Here is a 15,548-nt window from a genome sequence, read left to right as displayed (position 1 = left end):
TGACTTTTACATGTATATGAAATGAGACTTTTTTTTATGCTTATTCAATACAATTGTTTAAAATTTATACAAACACTATTATCCATTTGGTAATATGCTTTATTATATGTAAAATATATAAACTTAGATTATTTTCTATACAAAGTCCAGCCTTTTTTTTTTTTACTGCCTCCACATGGTTAATAATATAAAATTGGTGTTGATAATTGGTGGTTATTGGGATCTCTAATAATGTGAAATGACAAAATTTCTTTTCTTTTTTTTTTTGGTTGCTTTTACCATCCACGCTTAGCGTATTTTTCATTTTCAGATAATTCATCCAAATTAATACCAACCATGGCTTCACCAAGATCCTCTGAAACCTCGGCCAAAACCTTAGGATCATTATAATGAGTAACAGCTTGAACGATAGCCTTAGCACGCTTAGCAGGATCACCAGACTTGAAAATACCGGAACCTACAAAGACACCATCACAACCCAATTGCTAAATAAACGTACAAGATAAGAAATTAGTAAAACCAGAAATAGATATATAAATAGTCATATTATCAAGTTAACACGTAATAGGTTATTGTTTTTTTTTAAAAGAAAAAGGAATACACACACACACACACACTCACACTGACTCACTCACTCACTCATATAGATAGACACTTACCATCATAAGAGCAGCATCAGCAGGGGTAGCGACACCACCAGCAGCAAAATTAACAACGGGGAGACGACCGAGCTTGGCAGTTTCCTTAAGCAAATGATAAGGAGCTTGAATATCTTTAGCATAAGCATAGAGCTCTTCATCAGACATAGCAGCAGCACGACGAATTTCAGCATTGACAGTACGCATATGACGAACAGCTTCAACTACATTACCAGTACCAGCTTCACCCTTGGTACGGATCATGGCAGCACCTTCGTTAATACGACGAAGAGCTTCACCAAGATTCTTGGCACCACAAACGAAAGGAACCTTGAAGTTGTGCTTAGTAATGTGATTAGCATCATCAGCAGGGGTTAATACTTCAGATTCATCAATATAATCAACACCAATGGACTCGATAATTTGGGCTTCAACAAAGTGACCAATACGGACCTTAGCCATGACAGGGATGGTAACTGCTTCAATAATCTCTTTAATCATTTTAGGGTCAGACATACGAGCAACACCACCTTTTTTTTTTTTTTCAGTAAATAAAAAAAAATTTTTTTTTGTTAGTTATATTTCTCAAAAGGTTCTAATCTCTTGTTATTTTACCATTTTTACGAATATCAGCAGGAACACGTTCCAAAGCCATAACAGCACAAGCACCAGCTTCTTCAGCGATTCTAGCTTGTTCAGCATTAATGACATCCATGATAACACCACCCTACATATGATATCATCTGTTTAGGAAACTGTGTTTATTTATTTATTTTATTTTTTTTTATTCAGCAAACCTTTAACATTTGGGCCAAACCAGCCTTGATGCTGAAGTTTTGTGCTTCAGTGTTAGATTCTTCAACCTTGTTATTAGAGTGAAGGTTAGCAGGAACAGTAAAAGAGGCAGACATTTGAATATATAATTATAATAAAAGAGGAAAAAAAAAAATAAAAAAAAAAATAGAGGCAAGTCTTATAAAAAAAAAAAAATAGATGAAGATAATACAAAATCGGAAAGAATTGACAGAGTTGAATAACTTGAATAGGCTATTGGCTAAAGTTCACGTGATTGTGTGAAACATTTTGAAATATCTGAGTCATTTTCAAATATCAATTTTATGTCAATGTAAGGGCAAATGAGGAGATATTTTACTGTTTGCAACCACCAAAATAAGCTTTTTTTTATTATTATTTAACTTTATTTATTTCCTGTTCACCCTTAATTCATTATTGAGAAAAAATTATCTAATTTAAATAATAAATCTACATTCGATCTGCACTAGTAACAAAATCTCGGAAGAAGAAGAAGAAATAAAAGGCAATCTTTCTTCTTCTTTTGTTTGGATAAAAAATATGAACCAAACAAATTTCTTTTTTCTTTATGGGGCTTCATTATTTATAAAAATAAAAAAAAAAATTCCTTAATAATTTATAATAAATTGAGTCTTGACGAATGATAAAAAAGAGCTATAATACCTGAATCAAGAATATAAAATTCCTTTTAATTGGTAGAATATTGATAATAAAACGTAGTCCCTCATTTAAGAAGAAGAGATATCAACAACGTCTGTCACTGATTCGACACATATTATATACTAATTTTGTTCTATTTTCAGTTTAAATCAGATCAACTTACCTAACATATTATTGTTAATCTTCTTTAAAACCTTATCAGTCGTTCTCAGTGGTTTATTCTACAATACATACACAAATGTGTGAAACTATATCATTATAACATAATATCGAGTTATCATAGACTAATTATAGTCCATAATATATATGTATGTATGTATATAAAAATACACATTACTATATACATATGTATAACTACTATTGACAAGCATAGTTATGGATTTGTCGAGGGCTTAACTGTAGTATTTTCGGGTGAAATTAAGACTAATTAATTATATAAAAGCTGGATAATTTAGAACTATTTTTCAAGACATGTTTATCTATGCAAACCTAAATCTTTTGTTAGAAAAGAAATACCATATTCGAGATGAGCAAGATTATTGATCTTATTAACAAGAGAATCTAGAAGGATAATTTCCACCAGTTTTTATCTTGCAAAAGATTTAATAAATATTCTTAGCAGTATTACAAACACGCTGCCGTAGTACCCCCCCCACAACTTTTGCAAACAAAAGATATTATAATAGTCTATTATCTCAAATATAAATTTTTCCTTTTAAATATGAATGAAAAGTCTATTTGTTACAAGTTGCATTCATAGCAGCTAATAATTATTATGAAAGAACATATATAGTGTCTCGAATAGGCTCTTTGATTACTTCACATATTTATAATATATCCAAATTGTATGTTTGGTACCCCCCCTCTCTATACTATATTAGTTCGTATAGTGGGACTATCTATTATTAGGTAATCAATCCAATGCATGCAATATATCCAATAGTTATAATAATGGATAAATGCTTATTACAATTCATCTTGATTCATTATATACGATAATAACAAGTTTAATTTACGTGAATTATAGTTATGATGAATGGTGTCTTGAAATTGTTTATGACTGTATTTGTATTTAATACCAGCATAGTGTTTGAATATCTAGTTTAACTTATTATGTTTATTTTTTATTATAATATGTACAAATACAAAATCAGCTAGAAGCATGCATATATGACTTCTACTTCTAAAGATTGTTTAGGATTAGTTCAGAATACCATTTCTTACCGGAATAAATGATTACAAAAAATAAACTGGCACAAGATAATGTATTCCTATATCGCCTTAAAAGGCTAAAAACAAAGAAAAAAAAAGGCTTTTTTTCTATTAGTTTACAGAAAAAATAGAGCAAATCTTATAAAAATTCCTCTAATTGTCTATCTATTCTTCCTCTTTTAATTAAATGGTTACATAAGCCTACCTCTGAAATGTTTTAGAATGTGTAACTAAATATATGAATATATGTGTCTATATTTTTATTCTCTTTAATTCTATCCTTTATTTTTTTTTCTTTTTTAATTTTATTATAAAAGGAATTTAATCTCTGTTAACTTCTTTAAGCTAACTAAGTCAAACCAGCTTTTATAACGACTACGTAATAATAATAATAATAATAAAAACTGTTATATAATATATATCGGAGGTTAAATATTACTCAAACTTCTATCCTGGAGAAAACAGCATAAAATGATGAAGGTTTTTTAAAGTACGAAGTTTCGAAGAATAAAAAAAAAAAAAAAAAAAAAAAAAAAAAAAAAAAAAAAAGGCATACACTAACAAATACGTTTATTTATTATTTTTTTTAATTCTTTTGCTTCTCTTTTCTTCTTTTTTTTCTAAATAATAATACCTTTAAATATAGTATTTGGCTCATTTAGTTATGAATTCACCTAATGTATACCAGGAGCCACATTTATACGATCCGCCAAGTCAAGAATATAATGATCATGACAACGATGCGCAAGATCCAATGTTGCCCACCGTAGTTGCCAATACACTTTCAAATAACGATACAAGTAATAGCAACTATATTCGAGGGCCCAATAATACCATTAGAATTATTTTTCTTACATTATGTTTAGCAGGGTAAATATTTAACTGTGTTTAGTTTAGTTGTAGGAGAATACTAAGTTTATACTATTATTTGCTATAGACTTCAGTTTACATGTAAGACCAGTAATGATGGGATATAATGAGCAAAAATAAAAACAATATATAACTGACCTTTATATATGATGTAATGAACAGGGACCGTCGAAATGGCATATGGTAAATAATACATTTATATGAGTAAAGGAATCTTATTCAAGTATAAATTGCATACATGTATACATGTATATATGTCTGTATATAGGCACACCCTATTTACTTTCATTAGGGTTATCTAAATCATTCATGTCATTAGTATGGATAGCAGGTCCATTATCAGGTAAATTTTAACATATAATCAGAGACATATAATAGTAAACCGTAAAACAGGCTTAATTATGCAACCTATTGTCGGGGTTATATCTGATAGCTGTGAATCAAAATGGGGAAGACGAAGACCATTTTTAATAGGGGGAAGTCTTGTAGTTGTGATAAGCTTATTAGTGATAGGATGGACAAGAGAAATTACATGGCTGTTTACAAGACAAGAAGAAGGAGATACAGTAAAGAAATATGAAAAAAAAAATAATAAGCAATTTTTTGAACCTTTTTTTTTTCTCGCTATCTAGTTTAAACTAGTATCAATTATTATAGCAATTATATTCATTTATATACTCGATTTTAGTATTAATTGTGGTTTGTATATAAATCAAAAAAAGAAAAAAATCTTATTTTTTTTAAAAAAAATCTCTCTCTCTCTCTTTTTTTTTAGTACAAGCTTCTTGTAGAGCATTAATAGTTGATTCTTTACCTTCATCTCAACAAGAAAATGGTACAGCTTGGGCAGGAAGAATGGTTGGGTTAGGAAATGTAGCAGGATATTTTATGGGATATGCTGATTTAGTTCGTGCTTTCCCATTTCTCGGTAATACACAATTAAAGGTACTTTGTGTACTTGCTACGTTAGTGTTACTGGCATGTGATTTTATTACTTGCTATACTGTTAAAGAGAAAGCGTTTAATATGAATGATACAAATAGGTACTGTTTATTTTTTTATTTGAAACTATTTGACATTTTTTTTAACAAAAAAAAAAAAAATAGACAGAAAAGGGAAAATTCACCATTCACTTTATTCTCTGGTATATTTAAAAATATTTGGCATCTTCCTAAACCAATTCAAAGGATTTGCAATGTTCAATTTTTTGCATGGATTGGTTGGTTTCCATTTTTATTTTATTCAACTACTTGGGTTGCTGAAATATACAATGAAAACTTATTAGAGAATGAAGATGGGGAAGATAGAATAGGTCAAGCAACACGAGCTGGTTCTTTTGCATTTCTTGTCTATTCTCTTGTTTCATTATCTTCTTCATTTTTATTACCCTTATTCGTTACTTCAGTGTCCAAAGAAAAGAAGGATTCAAGCTGTACAATTCGATTATTTGGAAAGAAAGAGATCAGTTTAAGCTGGCTTGGTTTCTTTAAATTATCTTTTTTAACATTACCTCGTGCCTGGACGATAAGTCATTTTATATTCTGCATTTGTATGCTATCTACTTTTTTTGTGTCTGATGTTACAGCAGCTGCAGTTGTTATTGGATTATGTGGTATTAGTTGGGCTATTTCAATGTGGGCACCCTTTTCTTTGTTAGGTGAATATATAGTAGAGCAACAATCACGTATAGCTAAATATGGTTCAGAAGAAGAAGAAGAAAATGATACCATTCAATTCATTTATAAACCAGATATGATGGCTTCAAGGACAAGTTTAGCGGGTATTAGCATAATAGGAGCAGAGCCTGTATTATACCATCCTGTAGCGATTGAAGAAGAAGACATTCAAATGCTTGGTATCAAGCATCTTAATCAAGAACAACAACTTGGTCATAGCAGTAGCAGTAATAGTAATAGTGATAATGATAATGATCAATATGAAGAAACTTATCAAAACCAACAACCTCCAGCAGCAGGTGTGCTCTTAGGTATTCATAATATGTATATAGTTTTACCTCAATTCTTGGTTACTTTTTTCAGTAGTATTATATTTCGTATTTTAGAAAGTGGAGAAGATTCAAGAGATACGATAGGATTTATATTAAGAATAGGTGCAGTTATGGCAGGCATTGCAGGTTTTATTAGTTTAAAAATCGGAAAAGATGAATAAAAATATTATTATTTAAAATAATAATCCATTTCCTGTAATGTGGGTGATTGTTACACACAATGTTACATATTTAACATGTAGAATTTATATGCGTTTGTAGTCATCACTCCCCTCTACTACACTATAATTTAAACCCCTTCTCCCCCCACACTCACACCCTCCTCCTTTTTTATTTTATTTTATTTTTTAATTATTTCTCTTTTTTTTTTCTTTCATTTACATATTTCAAGATTATTCATTTATTTAACAAAATCATTTAACCAAGAATGGCCTTTCGATTTAATTGGCCAGAGTTTGACTCTGAATTTTATAAAGAAGCAACATTACAGCTTGAAACAGCTTTAAACAAGGGCAATAAGCCAAAGAATATTGTCGATCATATATCAGTAACAGAATTAAATATGGGCACAATAGTAATGATATTAAAGGATTATAGATAGATAGCATGCTTAATCATATAAATATATATTAGGCACCCGACTTGGAGATATTAGAAATTGGTGAACTTTCAACTGATAAATTTCGTGGTATTTTTAAATTAACTTATTGTGGTGATGCTTTTATCGTTATTCAAACAAAAGTTCAGGTAATATTTTTAATGAATAAATATGTTTATAGGTCACCTCATTTTTTATTTATTTTTTTTTTTTTCATGAATAGGCAAATCCGATGTATGCAAAAGAGTCCGATTTATCCCGATATACAAGACCTAACGTTCTAGCTGCAGACCAGCCTTTAATTGTACCAATGTTATTAAGGATTAGCGACTTGAAATTAAGAGGAATTATTGTATTAGTTGTATCAAAGACAAAGGGAATTACACTTGTTTTCAAAAATGATCCTTTAGAAAGCATCTTAGTTAGTTCAACATTTGATAGCGTTACTAGTGTACGTACTTTTTTACAGCATGAAATTGAAAATCAACTTCGAAATTTATTTCAGGAAGACTTACCTATCATGATTCATAATTTAAGTTTAAAACATATCCAAAGTGAGCAAGAGAGGGCTCAAAGGAAAGATAAGGATACTTTGTTATTACTGCTATCGAATAGAGCACGTTCTGTATTCTCTGATCCGGGCTTTAGTAGACGACAGGATTATAAATCAAATTGTTCTTCATCTGCTTCAACCGTCACAACTCCTCCTCCTAGACATAAATTATTGGATTTGCTATCTTTACCAGATTTATCTTCCCATCACTATTTTAACGAGACTCTAAATCAACCCACCTTTAGTGAACTTTATTTCAATGCTCAACAACAACAACAACAGCCATTTATAAATACAGCTGGTTCCTCGGATTTTGAACCAGTATCTTCATATACTCCTCAAGATAATGACTATATACCCTTAACAGCAGTTAATCTATCCGCATTAAATCCTCTCTACAGTAGTAATCAATATTCTGATTTAAAGACAGCAACAAACGAGAATGATGATTATAACCTGCATCCTTCAACAGATCCATCTCTATCCAGTCATTTACAAGACACCGTGTATTATGACTATTATCATTCAGAGGATCATGACGTAGACGCACCTTGGTACATTACTGAAGGCCCAGAATTACCATCACCAAAGGATTGTCACGATTCGTCTTCATTCACAATACCATTAGATGAAAAAATCATTTTGAATCCACAAGAAAATTCTGTAGCAGCTAAGCTGGCTAAGCTTGCTACCCTTCATCATTCCATTTCACCTTTTACTCCAACATTTCAACATTTTACTTTCCGTTCCTTACCTCATACACTTAAAGCTGATTCCGTTCACAAGATGGTAAAAAATAGTAAAAAGAGTCAGAGAAGACGTATTATTCGATGGAATACTACTATATGAACAACAGATGTATGTAAATAGAGACATTGTCAGTCAGTCAGCCATTCATTTATTCTATAATAATAATACATAATACATAATAATAATAAAATATACTGTATTTATTTCATTAACATATACATACACCTGTAATGCATGTATATATATAAAGAAGCAAATAAATATATAATAAGAAAGAAAACAAGAAAGGAAAGAATAAAAAAAAAATAAATGCTAAAAGTAACAAAGAAGAGAAAAAAAAATATAAACATACTTAATACATGTGTATATACGTACATATATCTATATAAATATATATGTATATCTATATAAGTATATATGTATATCTATATAAATATTTACTTTTTTTTTTTTTTTTTTTTTTTTGCCTATAATCTATGTTATAAGGAGGTATCCATTTGATTTTCAATCACTTTTGAAGAATTATTTTCTTCGCCATAACCAAGAAACCACCACCAAATGGCTTCATAACAAAATACAAATTGTCTTAACGTTTGTACCATACTTAGCCTTTGTTCTCTAAATCGAGATATGGTTTGAAGTAAAATGTCAGAGTCATAATTATCATCTTTCTTCATATTCCTTAAACGATACAAGACAGTATCAATAGCACAAAATGCTCCTGAACGTCCACAGCCAGCTGAACAATGAACAATCATTGGACCTACTTGATCAGTTAAACTTTTATCATAATCTGACTGAGTTTTGTCTGCCAGTTGAATGATCTGAAGTGTGCCCATTGGGTTATCAGGAACTCCGAAATCCATCCAGCCCGTATATTGCAAATGAGTTACCGTTCGACTCACGTCTCCCTTGGTTATGGTTAACTTTCGAATTATCATTACGTCATCCTCATGAGCAGTTTCATCTTCTTTTGTATTTATGACTTGTTGTATGTCTTCGCTCGTTAAAGTAATGGAAAACTCACCATATTGAGTAGGTGTATTTATGTCAGTTGGCCAATAGCGATGGCATTTAATCTTTATATGTGTGTACATGAATAAAAAATAAAATAAAAATAAAGAATAGGTATGATGTCATTGATATACATGGAATACTTTATATAAATATATATATATGTATATATTTACCTTGTTCATTTCTTCTTCTTTAGTTAACATCACCAAGACACGAGAATTTTGTTCCCAAACGACTTGCCAAAAATCATTAAATGTAGCTGGCAATGGGCCTTGAGTGGAAATATATCGACGATAAGGCTGTGTATTTTTATATGGACATTCTCTCATTATATTAACACATTTTGTATTCGTTCGATCTGGTTGAGCATCACTTGCAATTTCATCACTATCTATATACTGCACATAGCTTGCATTGATATAATCCGAGCATTTATTTTTACTTTCACGTAGTTTAACTCGCGTATATTCTAATAATATATTTATACAGGTAAGCATAAATATAAAAGTCTCCTTTTTTTTTCGCTAAATTTACCAAATGGCCAAATATTAGTATATCGATTTAATGCTCCCATTTCAATTCCTGCTACAATACTAAAAGGAAATTCATTCGGATCATCTGTATGTTTTGAATGAAAATGCATAATATTTTGTAGTCTTCTTTGTTCTGTTCTTTCAAGTTTCTATATTTGTATAAAAAGAAAAAAAAAAGGAGGGAAAGGGGAGGAGGAAGAATCGAATAATATTAAATAAAATATAAATAAAGGCCCTCTCCCCTTTCTCTTATTATACGTATAACTTACTTCATATGTCTCAGCTAAGATTTGTGCTCCATTTTCTCTTATAGTACGCTGTAACCATTCAGGTGCTTGGAAATATTTTTCTTCTTTTAGATGACCGCCTGCAACGCATCTAGGTAAACAATGATTACCGTATAAGACACGATCATGATTCATTGGATCTATGTTACACCTAGAGGGAAGTCTAACAGGAAATCTTTCACGAATCGGCCCATGTGATAGTTCCAGATTTTGACGTATATTAGAAAAGAAAGGATTAAATGCTTGATTTTCAAACTGTGGCATTGGGGCTGTAAAAGGACCTAATGGAGGCATACTATTTAATCTCAAATTGGGTCTTACTCCTCCATTTCCGTTTCCATTATTAACCATCTTAGAGGGTAACTTTAAAGAAAAACTATTTCCTACAATGGTGGGTGGACTAAAACTATTCTTAGGTGGTTGAGATGAAGTTGCATTAGATTCACAATTATCTTTAAACATACTTGAAAATGCGTCAAATCCACCTAATGAATAAATATATTAATATGTATATATATATTAAGTATACTTATATATACACATATATACCTTTCAAATAATATAATTTTCCTTTAAAGCCTGCTCGAACTAATTTAGCACCCAAGTAAGCAGATGCACTATTTTCCTGTAAAACTTCGGATTGTTGATCATAAAAAACAATATATTCTGCTGATTCCCAGGACTTCAATCTTTTACGAGCTTGATCCAAAACGATGGCTTCATAAACTTTATCAAGTGTGAACGTAGGTCTTTTGAGAATTGTATTAGGTATAGAAATATTGATAGAATTACAAATACGAGAATGAGAATATTGAACAAAAGAACGTACGTCTAAAACAAGTAATTGAGTCTTATTGTTTAAGAGCTGGTTTAAATTTGCAACGTCAATAGGTAAAACTTGATTATTATTATTATTATTATTACAAGTTGCTGTTGGTTGTCTACGATTTGAAAGTGCACCCATGTTTAAATTAAATACATTACTATTCATAGAAGGTGAAAGAGAAGTAGGTGTCAAGACCGTAGTTTGTGTTGCATGTCGAGCTTGAATGGCATTTAAAAATTCTTGGTGAAGTACAGGATTAATAGGTGCTGTATAATAAGGTGTATTGACTGCTGAGCTTGAACTTGTGACAGTTGCATTGGCTTCTTCTGTAGTAGTGTTGCTATTATTATTGTTCAAAATGGTCGGCATGTTCAGGGGAGTAAAATAAGCTTCATTAGATCCATTTCCTCGTGTAGGTGATTCAAAAGCTAAACTCATTTTTTTTATTATTATTATTATTATTTAAAGATATAATGAAATCAAAGAGAGAGAGAAGGGAGAAAAATTTGCTGTAAGTACTAATGTATTAAGTGCTCTTCAAGAAATATAGAAAAAAAATTAAAGAAGAAAAAGAATTTTTAGTTATAAATGGGGTTTATTTTTTTTATACTGTTTGAGTAAAAAAAAGGGAGGAGATAAAATTTAATTAGTCAAATGTACCACAGTTTTTGAAAAAAGTCATAAAAATTATGTCATAGGTAATCCAGAACCTTGATTTATATTATGTTTTAATTGGGCGGTTTTATATTTTATCCTTATAAGCCTATTCCCTTGCATACATAAGATAAATTTATGATGGTACCCTTTCTTAAATAGGTAAAGACACGCAGTAAATCATAATTGCTAGATGATGATCTTCATCTTAAACTCTAAGAATAATGCAGGTGGCCTCGGATTAATAATGTATTATTACATTACAACGATAATATATTTTTTTTTCTTTTTAAAATTTGTAGGACAGAAATTCTCGGTTGAGTTTAAATTATAGTTCATATTTTACAAACAGAAACAGGTACAATACAGTACGGCTGGTAAATATTGCTATTTTGCCAAAAAAAAAAAAATGCCACCAAGTCAAAATCTGGTTATCAGTTTGGGTAAAAATGACTGTCGCTTTCAAAAAATCATATTGTCTATCCCCAAAAATCATAATGGAGAACTTTGGCCAACTGATACAAAGTTCCAACTTGACCAGACAGACTGCTTCTCATTTCAGATAATTAGCTATTAACCTTGAGCCTATTCGTTACTGTAGAGTATATTTTTGAAACGAAACGGTATACTTTTACTGTGTGTCCTGTGCCAATTGAAGTTTTTTTTTTTTTTTTTTTTTTTTTTTTTTAAAGAAAAAAATTTAGCTCACGCTTTTGAATATCTATCCCAATTGGCGCTTTTCTCATAATCCAATTTGCGTTTTCGACCAAAGGTTGCATACACACCTTAGTTATAGGCTATATTTTACTAGAATAAATGCATTATATAATCACGGGTAATTAGATACGATTATTTATACCAGCTAGTCCTCTGAGTTCTTTACTTGGGTAAATTCACCATTATATAGTTATCTATACATCCAATATGATATGTATAATAATTAGCAATGTCTTCAATACAAAAGTTATGGATAAATATCATGATAATATAGATCTATTGGGTACATTAACTATCTTCCCGTGCAATCCTAGATTTGTCAGATCAAATAGTAATTTGGTGACCCTGTTATCAAATGTCTATAAACCCTTTGTATTCTGTATCTTAATAAGATCATCTCAATTTTAATAATCAACTAGTCTGAATAATATCTTTGGTTTTTGGTTTTGTAAATCGTCTGGGTTTAACACCAAAATAAAAAAATAAAAAAATCAGATACTCAGAATAATTGGTGGAATGCGAAATGATTATCTAATCTATGAACTGACCCCACATTTGAAAATTGTACAATATTAATATATTATATATAATAAACTCTTTGGCTTTATCTTCTAATCCGTACAATCTACACTATGAGATGGTTGTGGTCCTACAACAGCTGTTGGTCTTAAATACTGAGTGATGTTCATCCCCCCCAATCGAGTTGCTCCCACCTTTGCAAAAACTTCTCTGTAAACTATTTTATAAGTTCTAAATAACTTCCTAATTATCTTGCCTGACTGATGCTGTTAATATATGACATCATATAAAACCTACATGGATTATCAAAACCATTTAGTTTAATATGCGGTAATGCCTCTTCCACATGGTGCTATAATACTACTCAATAACTTTTAAAGAGCTATCGCTCTTTTCAGATGCATTTATGAAAAAATGTGAACACTTCATTTTGCAATAAAACTTAAATATGAGAAACATAAAATTGCTTTAGGGGTGAGTCTGACATATAAAAACGAGATAAAAAAAAGGGTAATCATAGGAGGGGGTAACATTATGTGGGATTTGGTTAGAATAATCGTCGACGGGCATGCTGTACAGCAGGATCATTTTTATCTAGATTACGTTTACTGACCTTTATAATAATTGGTGTGTGCATTGAGACAATACTGTCCAAAATACGAGTGGCAGGTAGAGGACGATTTCGTAATTTCACTGCAGATGAATGAACAATGATTTGTAACTTTTGGAACAAAGGAAATATCGGTAATAACTGATGCATTTGGTAGCAATCACTAGGAAAATTGACTGTTTTAAGCAGTACAACACGGTACATCCCATCAAATACATGATCCATACAATATACATGACAACGATTCCCTTTCATGAGAATACCAGAAACGATAACATTAGAATAACCATTATTATGTATTGCTTTTATGGAGTCTTTCAGCTCCCTACATAACTTTACTAATTCATTTACATGCTTGGTTTTGTTTGATTTTGCTTCTAACGATAACAGAATATGACCAGATTTATTAGAAACAACTGTGAAATCAGCTCTTTTACCATGGTTCTTGAGTGATGGATCTAATCTGGTAAATCTCTTGGAAGAATCAGAAATCATGGCATCAGCACCAATTGACTTAATCAGTGGGCTGTTTGGAAAGAAGTATCTAAAAAAGACGTCGATTGTATTTCGGACAAGAGTTGATTCATTTGATTGATCGGCAGAATAATCTGTACAATAAATATTCGTCATATCGTATAAAACTCTACAAACAGAAGCATCGTCCGGATGTTCATTCTCGTGCTCTTTGACATATTTCTGAATTGCAGTGATATCAATATTTCTTGTAGCAAAATCGTTTGCAAACTTAATGACTAGCTCATTCTGAGATTTCTTCATATAAACACTTTTAAATTCATCAACTTGGTCAATATCATTTAAAATAGATTGCACTTCTTCGTAATCCACAATATCAGTATTTACAAATCCATTGTCAATTATCATTATTCCATCCAAAGCCAGATGTTCGTGATCATTCAAATTTTGCAAATCTTCAGCTTTACTAATAGCAACATCCCGATAATTAAAGAATGCTTGAGAGACATCATAATCATTCACCAGCCATCTGATAGAGTTTTCCTTTTTGAGTTTGTACTGATAAGTTTGTCCATCATGGATGAGGTACTGTTTAGCTTCAGCTTCGTCTACAGCAACTGAGCTACTTGATGATGGTGTTGATTCGCGGCTCCGATATTGAGATCCTTCACTCTCTTCACTATCAGACGATTCTGCTGCAAAAACATCGGCGTAATTTTTCACCTGTCTCATTGTCTGTTGGATCTCTGCGGCTTTCAATTTTGATCTGGTGAGTTTTACCGACTTAGCATTCCAATAGTCCATAAATGCTTTTTGTTCTAAGATCTAATAAAGATTTTTAGAGCAAGCCTTAAATACTTGGTAAACATTTTTCATACCTCATAGTTATCGTTAATAATAGTATTAGCAAAGGCTCTAGCCTTTTTTGCTGATTCTCTCTTATCTTTGCTATCTTTGATACCCTCTACGAAAAGCTTGAAATTGGCAATTGCTGAATGTTTAGTTGGACAACGTTGCGTATCCAAGAACTTGGTTATGTCGAATAACTTATATGATGCATGTTCAGAGAAGTATGTAAAAAGCTCTCCCATTATAGCAGATTATCAGAGTATTTATTCTTTTTGATTGATTTGACTTTGATAGACTGATTTGGAGTGTAAACCGACAAGCTGGGAGTTATAACGGACAAGTTGTGTACAAGTATTGTCGCGAGTTTAAAAGGGACGAACTTGAATTTCTCTGCGGGGTACTACAATTTTTAAAATTGTCTACGTCATCATAAATGAATCGCTTACGTTTCAAAATTTAAATGAACAGATAATACTGCAGACTTTCACAAAATAAAAATCAGGCTTTATCTTTCATTAACGATTGTTGCTAATTACCCGTTCGAGTCTGCCATAACTCGTGTATTTCATTCTTTTTGAAGAAGGAATATAGTTGTAAGTGCTTTGACCTGGCCAGTAAATTGGGTGATTCCTTTTTTACACCTTACAACGACGGTATTCGTTACTCCCCCTATCATTGGCGCTTTTAGAGGTAGTTAGCCGACAGGGAATCGTTTCAAATGTATTAGCAACACTGGAGCCTCTTTTCTTTAGGAGATCAAGGTTAGTCAGATTGAACAAATCTATTAATGCCATTAACTAATGTTTCTTTTTTTTTTTTTTCTTTAATGCTTATATCCAACTCCTTTGTTTATTGTTGCTAATCACCCGTTCGAGTCTGCCATAACTCGTGTATTTCATTCTTTTTTGAAGAAGGAATACAGTTGTAAGTGCTTTGACCTGGCCAGTAAAATTGGGTGAT

At 31.1% G+C, this 15,548-nt stretch overlaps 5 protein-coding genes across 5 annotated transcripts; 2 read left to right on the top strand and 3 right to left on the bottom strand.

Moving 5' to 3' along the window:
• Window positions 1-81: 81 nt before the first annotated feature.
• BX663DRAFT_508469 (pyridoxine biosynthesis protein pyroA) lies at window positions 82-1,587 on the bottom strand. The gene is made up of 4 exons (XM_051527487.1): window positions 1,436-1,587; window positions 1,254-1,365; window positions 660-1,168; window positions 82-485 (listed from the first exon to the last, which is right to left on the bottom strand). The coding sequence occupies exons 1-4, from the start codon at window positions 1,547-1,549 to the stop codon at window positions 276-278; spliced, it is 945 nt and encodes a 314-aa protein (XP_051383384.1). The 5' UTR covers window positions 1,550-1,587; the 3' UTR covers window positions 82-275.
• A 2,274-nt stretch (window positions 1,588-3,861) lies between these two features.
• Window positions 3,862-6,362, top strand: BX663DRAFT_472301 (major facilitator superfamily domain-containing protein; the record flags this gene model as incomplete). Its single annotated transcript, XM_051524169.1, has 8 exons — window positions 3,862-4,193; window positions 4,261-4,272; window positions 4,354-4,376; window positions 4,462-4,536; window positions 4,587-4,759; window positions 4,826-4,892; window positions 4,969-5,236; window positions 5,300-6,362. The coding sequence occupies exons 1-8, from the start codon at window positions 3,988-3,990 to the stop codon at window positions 6,360-6,362; spliced, it is 1,887 nt and encodes a 628-aa protein (XP_051383383.1). The 5' UTR covers window positions 3,862-3,987.
• Window positions 6,363-6,561: 199 nt separating this feature from the next.
• On the top strand, window positions 6,562-8,443 carry BX663DRAFT_508460 (uncharacterized protein). Its single transcript, XM_051527486.1, has 3 exons — window positions 6,562-6,775; window positions 6,835-6,948; window positions 7,023-8,443. The coding sequence occupies exons 1-3, from the start codon at window positions 6,629-6,631 to the stop codon at window positions 8,199-8,201; spliced, it is 1,440 nt and encodes a 479-aa protein (XP_051383382.1). The 5' UTR covers window positions 6,562-6,628; the 3' UTR covers window positions 8,202-8,443.
• Window positions 8,444-8,557: 114 nt separating this feature from the next.
• On the bottom strand, window positions 8,558-11,323 carry BX663DRAFT_508457 (protein-tyrosine phosphatase-like protein). Its single transcript, XM_051527485.1, has 5 exons — window positions 10,489-11,323; window positions 9,922-10,424; window positions 9,654-9,801; window positions 9,293-9,588; window positions 8,558-9,181 (listed from the first exon to the last, which is right to left on the bottom strand). Exons 1-5 carry the CDS (start codon window positions 11,201-11,203, stop codon window positions 8,582-8,584), a joined length of 2,262 nt encoding a protein of 753 aa, XP_051383381.1. The 5' UTR covers window positions 11,204-11,323; the 3' UTR covers window positions 8,558-8,581.
• A 1,879-nt stretch (window positions 11,324-13,202) lies between these two features.
• On the bottom strand, window positions 13,203-14,830 carry BX663DRAFT_486104 (uncharacterized protein; the record flags this gene model as incomplete). The annotated part of the gene is made up of 2 exons (XM_051524655.1): window positions 13,203-14,564; window positions 14,618-14,830. The coding sequence occupies 2 exons, from the start codon at window positions 14,828-14,830 to the stop codon at window positions 13,203-13,205; spliced, it is 1,575 nt and encodes a 524-aa protein (XP_051383380.1).
• Between the last annotated feature and the right edge of the window lie 718 nt (window positions 14,831-15,548).

This window comes from Cokeromyces recurvatus (assembly GCF_025118155.1).
Source record: "Cokeromyces recurvatus strain NRRL 2243 chromosome Unknown BX663scaffold_11, whole genome shotgun sequence".
In the NCBI taxonomy this organism is placed as follows: Eukaryota; Fungi; Mucoromycota; class Mucoromycetes; order Mucorales; family Mucoraceae; genus Cokeromyces; species Cokeromyces recurvatus.
Note: the sequence above shows the minus strand (reverse complement) of the source record. Positions and strands in the feature narration are given on the sequence as shown.

Excerpts from the sequence above, each read along its gene's own strand:
- BX663DRAFT_508457 (XM_051527485.1), bottom strand. The coding sequence starts at position 11,203 with ATGAGTTTAGCTTTTGAATCACCTACACGAGGAAATGGATCTAATGAA. Across the intron at positions 9,802-9,921 it reads TCTTAGCTGAGACATATGAA|AAACTTGAAAGAACAGAACA; the intron begins GTAAGTTATACG and ends ATACAAATATAG. Across the intron at positions 9,589-9,653 it reads TACTAATATTTGGCCATTTG|AATATACGCGAGTTAAACTA; the intron begins GTAAATTTAGCG and ends ATATATTATTAG.
- BX663DRAFT_508460 (XM_051527486.1), top strand. The coding sequence starts at position 6,629 with ATGGCCTTTCGATTTAATTGGCCAGAGTTTGACTCTGAATTTTATAAA. Across the intron at positions 6,776-6,834 it reads AATTAAATATGGGCACAATA|GCACCCGACTTGGAGATATT; the intron begins GTAATGATATTA and ends AATATATATTAG. Across the intron at positions 6,949-7,022 it reads TTATTCAAACAAAAGTTCAG|GCAAATCCGATGTATGCAAA; the intron begins GTAATATTTTTA and ends TTTCATGAATAG.
- BX663DRAFT_508469 (XM_051527487.1), bottom strand. The coding sequence starts at position 1,549 with ATGTCTGCCTCTTTTACTGTTCCTGCTAACCTTCACTCTAATAACAAG. Across the intron at positions 1,366-1,435 it reads GTTTGGCCCAAATGTTAAAG|GGTGGTGTTATCATGGATGT; the intron begins GTTTGCTGAATA and ends TATCATATGTAG. Across the intron at positions 486-659 it reads CTGATGCTGCTCTTATGATG|CAATTGGGTTGTGATGGTGT; the intron begins GTAAGTGTCTAT and ends ACGTTTATTTAG.